Here is a 7852-nt window from a genome sequence, read left to right as displayed (position 1 = left end):
ATATTTCAATGTTGTATGTGTAAGCCCACACCTAGTGAGGGCTTAGCGATAAAGAAAATTAAGTGACAATGTTTCTCGTAAGATATAATGAATTTATGTATTACGCATATACAACATGTAACTTAATTAACGCACATCCTGAAATTAGTTTGTTCAGAATCGTTTACTGAATCGATTTATATCATTTTTAATATAGGTAATTTTTATCCCAAAAATAATTAAAACTACGGAAATTATTGTCATATTAACCCTGTACAGTCAAAACAAATTCAAATAGACCGTAACTCAAAGTAATAAGACTTCGTGTATTGTCGGCTTTTTCCGTAGTTTCGTTATGTTGTGTCGCGTCGAGCGGCGCGCGGCGCGATATTTGCGTGCGTAGTAGTATGACCAGAAAGTTCTCCAAGAATTGGTATAAATTTAGTAAATAACAATGCATATACATGTTAAATTAAAAATTCAGTGTATGTATTATGATTATAACAATATTCTAATTGGGGTGTTTGAGGGTGTGCGTTAATTACGTTACATGTTGAATACGTTTATAAATGTTATATGTATTTGTGTATCAGGGTGTCTCGAAAAGATTTTATAATATATGTACTTTATTGTAGTACTAGTTTTGATACAATATTATTATCAAATCCAGAATTAAATGCATTTTTAGATTGTGTTTTATGTATTTGATAGAGATATTAAATAAATAGACTCATATAAAGATACTGAAGTTTTATTTACACCAATATTTGACGGAATGATAATATGTAACAATTTCTCTTAAAAATATATTGCACAGTGAGCAATACTTGACTTTTTGTCAATCACCTTTTCTTTAACTTAATATTATAAAGAGGACAAAATTGTATATTTGTTTGTAATGGGTACATTCAAAAGGTACTGGATCAATTTCAAAAATTCTTTCACGATTAGAAAGCTACATTATCTGCGACTAACAAAGGCTGTATTTTATCCCATTACAGGCAGCAGTTCCCACGGAACACAGTTGAAACTGTAGGAATATTAATACATCTATTATAAAAACTGTTTGGTAAATTTTTGTTATCATGACACAGCTAAATGACGTCATGATAATATTTCCATCATGATTCGTCGTTTTTGTAGTTGTCTTAATTCGTAGCTTCTTTGGTTTCAACAAGTTGATCAATGAGTGCATTGAACACTTTGCTTGTGGTAGAGTCGGGCAGTTCTGTGATAGCAGCTAAGCCTTGTCCAGCTAACTTGCCGACTCTTGGGTCGATAGGAATACTGCCCATGAAGGGGAGTTTGTACATTTCAGCCAGTGACTGGCCACCGCCACTTGAGAATATGTTTGTGCATTCACTGCAGTTCGGGCATTCATATCTGTAAATAAAAAAATGATTTCTATAATCTAAATTCTAAAAGAATATCTCAAGATAACATTGAAAAAGTAAGCAAGCTGGATTGAAATATTTTTTTCTGTAATGGGAAATTATAGCATAAATAATAAAATTGTCTAATGTTTTCATCAACAACAAATGACCTTTACAAATCACAGGGTGCTATGATAACCACCCACAGGAACAGGAAATGTGACAGTGACTTTGATAAATAAAAGATATCAATAAACTGGCAAAAAATATACATCCATGACAAATTGTAGGTACAGAAATATGTCATCAAATCTTATTTTTTAGTTAACCCAATAGGTATACTGCAGTCACCATTTTATAGTAAGTTCAACTCAGTCTTGCGCGCGGCCTTATGTGTGGGTAACCCTTGTACATATACAGTGACTTTGTGTGCGTGACAACAGGTACAGTCGGATACAAATACAGTTATTTAGGGGTACGTTACGGCGGTTTAAAGAAAAACAGTTATTACGTAATTTAATGTTTATTTATTTATACCTAATGATTCTGAATCGCTACTTGAAAAATCATACCTATGATGTATTTTGCATTTTTAGTCCACACTTTTATTTATTGTCCTCGTACCCCGAGCTAGAAAATATGTAAGGAGTATTTAATTCATCTTAGATATTTCACCTCATTTATTTCTTAGATACTGTCAATGTCAATTTGAAAAAACGTATGAGAAAATAATGAAAAACTGTAAAATGTAATAATAAAAAGCTTTGAATGTTGTTTCATTTTTTGAAACGTTACCTGACTCCTTAAACATTTTCTCCGTGAAGAACTAGACATTTTTGTAAACGACTGTACCCATAACAAAAAGCGATAAGAACACGTCATGCTCGGACGACGTCACTGTCACACAAACGAAAGTTGTATATTTACAAGCCGACGCACACATAGGGCCGCGCGCAAATCTGAGTTGAACTATCTATACTAGAAAATGTGGTCCCCAAAATATACCAGCTTTAGTGTAACTCTTATCTCGAACTTTAATTCATAAAACCGGCCACTAAAGCCATTACTTTTGAAGATCATGTTGGATGACATAATAGGATGGTAAAGGACCAAGGGAGTTTGTAAAGGGAGGGATAAATGCCTTGAAAAAAGAGTCTCAGCAGTTACCTGACTATAGAAACTCACCCGCTCATATTTTCAACAATTCCCAGTATAGGAATGTGAGTCCTTTTGCAGAATGTGATCTCCTTGCGTACATCCTCAATGGCTACTTCCTGTGGTGTGGTCACTATGAGTGCACCGCATTGTGGAACCTGCCTGAGGGTGTCCATCACGGATATGTGCTCATCTGATGTTCCTGTTGAAGAAAGAGGTTGAATGTGAAGGCGATAGGCAATGTTGAGTGTGATATTGATAAATACATTATTTCATATTTCTGGTATTGATATTCTATTTTTAAATGATTGCTTGACTTCATTGGGCATTATCTATTGAAATTAAAAACAGTTCTTTTTTTTAATTTACATACCTGGAGGAGTATCAATGACGAGGAAATCAAGATCCTGCCAACATACATCTTCAAGAAACTGCTTAATCATTGATGTTTTCTTTGGCCCTCTCCATACTACGGCATCGTTTCTGGAGCCGAGTAGAAAGCCTATTGACATCACGCCCAGCCTCTGTTCCTTGTCCAGGTATACTGGGATCCAGCCATCAGGACCCTGGTGGATACTCTGATTCTCCAAGTTGAGGATGTATGGCACACTAGGCCCACATAAATCTACGTCCAGTAGCCCAACCTTGAAGGCATAGGTCAATAATCAAAGGATTAAATAACAATAGAGTAAGTACTTAGTAATAAAAACTCTAACTTGAATAATACCTTGTAACCTCTTTCTTTCAAAGTTAGAGCCAGCTGTGTGCTCACTGTTGACTTTCCAACGCCTCCTTTCCCGGAGAGCACTATTATAACACGTTTAACCGAATCAAGCATTTTTACTTATCAATATAATAAAAAAGAAAATGCAAAAAGTACTACAAAATAAATACAAGACTACAAGTGGAAAATGTCAGTATCAAGATTGACACTATTGACAGTGACAGTCAGGTTTGTTTGTAGAAACTTTACGAACGTAAAAGAATAATTGTTTACGAAGTAAATTGTCGTAACACCATTCCTAGCTTTTAGATAACTATTCCACGTAATATGCATATCATATTTTTTATTTTATAATTACTGAATTATTAAAATATTAATGCATTCTTTTTAATTTGCAGTGCGTGTAAAGGAGTACTTTTATTTTGACAGCGCTTGCGCTAATCGACGACCACAGCGCCCCTATCGTTGATGTTTTCCCCAGTTTTGTAAAGATTTTTGTAGCGGTGGTTGTGTTGATCGTTTGCCGGTGCACATTATATAGGAAATGCAACATTTTTCACATTTTATATATGTTTGTTGGACGTTTTATGACACATTCAGTTCAAGTTATAGTTTACTGTGTTGATTTGCTATAGCCTAAGTAGTGAACGCCTTGTGTTAGTGTGTTTTATTTTCGTATAATTTCAGTTTAGTGGTTGTGCAAGGATTTGTCCCATCGACACTTGATTTGCTGCCTTGATCTGCATTCTCTGGTGTTTATGAGGTATTTATGGGCAATTATAGCTTTAGAAAGTGTATGTTTGATTAAAAAACAGGAGGTTTTATGTGACGAAGTTGAAGCATTACGATGTTATAATCTTACGATGCGGGCATTTATCATTAGACCCACCCCCGGGCAGAGTCGATGGGGATCGCTGTACGTATAATACTGTGCGTGTGCTAATGTCATAATTTATTGTAACAGGGGTCTGCTGTATTAGATTTTTTTAAAAGTTCCTTTTTGTTATTGATTTTAAGGGCAAGACGATCGTTCCTTTATTGAAATTATCTTAACCACCGTGGGATTATCGATAGCATTGTATGTACCGACGTCGTTCTGAAACTCGCGTTAAAACTTCACAGAAAACTTTTGATTACACATACATAGCAAAAATATGATCTTTAAAAGGGTCATAATGTTGTCAAAAATATTTTAAAAACCCTGTCTTTTTGATAAATTCCGAAAAAAGAAATAAGCTTATTCACCCAGCAAAGTGCTACCTATTTTACCCCCATGGGTGGAGTAACAACAATATCCTAATTAGCATAATTATTTCTGCTAACAAGTGTAATAAATTAGCCTAAACGTGTAAATGGGTATAAAACCTTTTATTTACTTGTTTAACATAATAACTTACACAACCCCATTGAAACGGAACATAATAAAAAAAAATATTCGTAATAACAGCTGCTTGTTGTGTCATTTAAATTACCAATTATGTATGTAATTAGGACTAGTTTTACATGTCTTATTTGGATAAAATATATTTTGTATTAATTTAAATTGACCACTTCCCTGTCCCATGGGTTGTATGTGATACACATCAATTGTTTAACTATTGAGTCTACATTGGGGACAGTGAAGTGGTTAATGTTTAGGTTTTTATCCATCACTGTGTCATAAGCCATTGAGAATGTGCTGGAAGCATACAGCAATAAATTGCTTAAAATAATACCTACAAATTACTTACTTTATTGATTATCTAACTCTATTGAAGGTTACGCCAATCATAATTTGATACAGCAAAAACCATTCATTTGTCTCTAATCCATCATCAAAATAAATGAAAATTCAATTTACAAAGCTTTTATAAGCAACTCGGTTGAAAAACAAATTAGTTGGCATCTTGGTCCCATGTGCAAGGCATATGACCACAAATTAAATAAAAATAGTAACACAAATATGACCATGACACAGATGTATTCTTGAATGTTTTAAATATTCTATTCATATTTATTTGAATTACTCTCCATACTGCTACTAGTTTAGCTCCTTGAATTTAAAGTATCCATAGTGTACCTTACAAGATTTTTTTCTTAATTACATTATCACACAGTTCCAGGCTTGTGTCTACTAGATGCATCATCCAGCCAAATTAGCCTAAAAATAAATTTGTGGCTGAATTATATTTGAGAAATAGAACTCCGAAGATAATAAATATTTTAGTGCTCAACACAAAAGGGTTCTAATTCAACTCGTAACTATTTAGAACAGACATTAGAACAATTTCATGAACTCATAAAACCACAAACATTCTAAGTAATTCTTTATAATGTTTAAAGATAGTCATCAAATGTTACGCCCACACATGTAAGTACACACAGTTTATTTAGTATGCCAAATGTGTTTGTTTTGCATTTTACAAGTACTGCATAATGATCACCAGCCGTCCTTCAACTTGATATTGTTTAAACAATGCGGTTTTTTGCAGTTTGCACAAATTATGATGGTCAATATTGTTTTTAGAGCTTTTGTGTTGCATTTTAGAATGTTTATCAATTAAATACAGGGTGTTTGGCGCATGGACCGACACAATTTTTTGGGGGATTCGTGAGGCCATGTACTAGTTTTCACTCATAGACCCAATGTCCTATATGTCACTGTATTCGAGATACGATTTTTTTTGTTTGTTTTTAAAAATTACCGGAACTATCACCTTTAAAACGCTATAACTTTTCAGTCTGTTGTCGAATTTACACCAAATCACTTTCATTGCGTTCTCTGATGTATTATTATTCCAAATAAAACATAAATTCATAGCACTAGATGGAAAAAAAATACTTGTTGAGCTTCCAAAGTCTTAAAAATGAAAAAACGTATGAAAAATGTCAAATTCAAAATTAATTATAAAAAAAAGTAAAAGCTTTTATGAACTTCATTTAATAAAAAAAAAATGCCTACTTAATACCCTTTCCAACGATATGCCACATGGGTGTGAAATCATTAATAATGTCGTCACAAACCTAAAGGTACACATTAACCAGTGCCAGGGTAATGAAAACACAAAAATGTTTTAAAATGTTTTAATTAAATTTAAGTTATAAATTATGTTCAAAATGACTGCCTCTGTTGCGAATGCATGCACGGCATCTTTTTCTAATTTCTACAGTCGTCGTCCTCAGTCGCATTTCTGCTTTCATAATTTCAAAGGCGCAATTTATTCTTTCGATTAAAATTTCTCTTGTGGGTACTTCAGTCGCATACACAATTTCTTTTGCACGGCCCCAGACATAAAAATCCAAGGGCGTCAGGTCTGGTGAACGTGCAGGCCAAGGAATTGGGCCGCCTCTTCCGATCCATGAATTTGGAAAACAGTTGTCCAAATGTTCTCGCACGTCTCGCTGGTAATGTGCTGGACAGCCATCATTTTGGAAAATAATTGGTTCTCCATCTAATACTGGTAATACCAATTCAGGTAAATCTTCGAGTAAAAAATTCAAATAATTTTCTCCGGTCAGGCGCTCTGGTAAGAAATGTGGACCGATCAGGTGTCTTCCAATAACCCCCGCCCAAACGTTTACACTAAACTTAGTTTGAAAGGAACTTTGTCTTTTCTTGCGGGGATTTTGTCTTTTTTGCGCCCAATGGTGAAGGTTGTGGAGATTCACAATTCCCTCGTGATTAAAATTGGATTCATCAGTCCACAAAATTCTTTTTAAAAAATTTGTATCATCTACGTCCGTATGCATCATAAATCGGCAAAAATCGAGCCGTCTCCTGTGATCATCATCTATGAGACCTAGAACAATCCATTAAAGACTGGTAAAAATTCACTTTTTGAATGGCAAAAACTAACATAAATTTAAAAGATAAAATTAGAAAAAATAAAAGTTACTAGGTATTTATTTGAAAAACGAACCAGTAAAGCTACAAGGATATTTGTAAACGTTTAAAATAAGTGTATGGTTAAAACCATTTTAAAATACAAGTTTTTTGGGTGCAAAATTTCAGCACAATAAGGTCGAAGATAACTGGTTCAAAATTTAGTTTTACGATTTCGCCTGATAAAATAAATAAAGTACTTAACGTACCTTGAACAGAAGTGTAGTGATACGCATGCTTTCCATTTTCCCGAAGAACTGACCAAACTTTCCAAACCGACAAGTGAAGTCTTTCAGCTACAACTCGAATACTTGTCGTTGGATCCTCATCAAAAGCTTGCAAAATGCTTTCATCAATTACAACATTATGTTGCCTCACATTAACGCGAGGCTCTTGGAAATTTATGTTTCCAGTCTCCCTCAGACGTCGATAGGTTGTAGCAAACGTCTCGTGGTGTGGTATACGCCGGTTAGGATAACGCTGCTGGTAAATTCTACGCGCTTCACGAGCGTTACAATTAGCGCTGCCATATGCCAACAACATGTCAGCATACTCTTCGTTGCTGAAGTTAGGCATTGTAACAAGCACGGTGAATACACCAACAGTTTAACAGAAAAGTTCAACAAACAAAACTTAACAAAAACAAACTTTAACAAAAAACAACGAAATAGGAAAACGTGAAATACACGGACACTTCCGATAGCAGAGATAGTCAAATCTCGACTAAACAAGGATCACATAACAAACTCCAACCCAATG

At 34.3% G+C, this 7852-nt stretch overlaps 2 protein-coding genes across 4 annotated transcripts in view; one reads left to right on the top strand and one right to left on the bottom strand.

Annotated features, from left to right (window-relative positions):
- Window positions 1-714: 714 nt before the first annotated feature.
- Window positions 715-3437, bottom strand: LOC124633455 (cytosolic Fe-S cluster assembly factor NUBP2 homolog). Its single transcript, XM_047168683.1, has 4 exons — window positions 3235-3437; window positions 2881-3151; window positions 2538-2709; window positions 715-1362 (listed from the first exon to the last, which is right to left on the bottom strand). Exons 1-4 carry the CDS (start codon window positions 3343-3345, stop codon window positions 1128-1130), a joined length of 789 nt encoding a protein of 262 aa, XP_047024639.1. The 5' UTR covers window positions 3346-3437; the 3' UTR covers window positions 715-1127.
- A 264-nt stretch (window positions 3438-3701) lies between these two features.
- Window positions 3702-7852, top strand: part of LOC124632944 (protein tweety-like) — an 86902-nt gene continuing 82751 nt past the window's right edge. For 2 of the 3 annotated variants that reach the window (XM_047167966.1, XM_047167965.1), the window contains exon 1: window positions 3705-3994. The gene's annotated coding sequence lies outside the window, so the exon portion shown is untranslated. Of the gene's footprint in view, window positions 3995-7852 lie in introns of all 3 variants that reach the window. The other variant, XM_047167964.1, reaches the window with a different exon arrangement.

This window comes from Helicoverpa zea, chromosome 9 (assembly GCF_022581195.2).
Source record: "Helicoverpa zea isolate HzStark_Cry1AcR chromosome 9, ilHelZeax1.1, whole genome shotgun sequence".
Taxonomy (NCBI): domain Eukaryota; kingdom Metazoa; phylum Arthropoda; class Insecta; order Lepidoptera; family Noctuidae; genus Helicoverpa; species Helicoverpa zea.
Note: the sequence above shows the minus strand (reverse complement) of the source record. Positions and strands in the feature narration are given on the sequence as shown.

What these genes read in the sequence shown, in the direction of transcription:
- LOC124633455 (XM_047168683.1), bottom strand. Translation starts at nt 3,345, where the DNA reads ATGCTTGATTCGGTTAAACGTGTTATAATAGTGCTCTCCGGGAAAGGA. An exon ending in TGAAAGAAAGAGGTTACAAG is followed by an intron (nt 3,152 to 3,234) that starts GTATTATTCAAG and finishes TATGCCTTCAAG; the next exon opens with GTTGGGCTACTGGACGTAGA. An exon ending in ATTGTTGAAAATATGAGCGG is followed by an intron (nt 1,363 to 2,537) that starts GTGAGTTTCTAT and finishes TTTTATTTACAG; the next exon opens with ATATGAATGCCCGAACTGCA.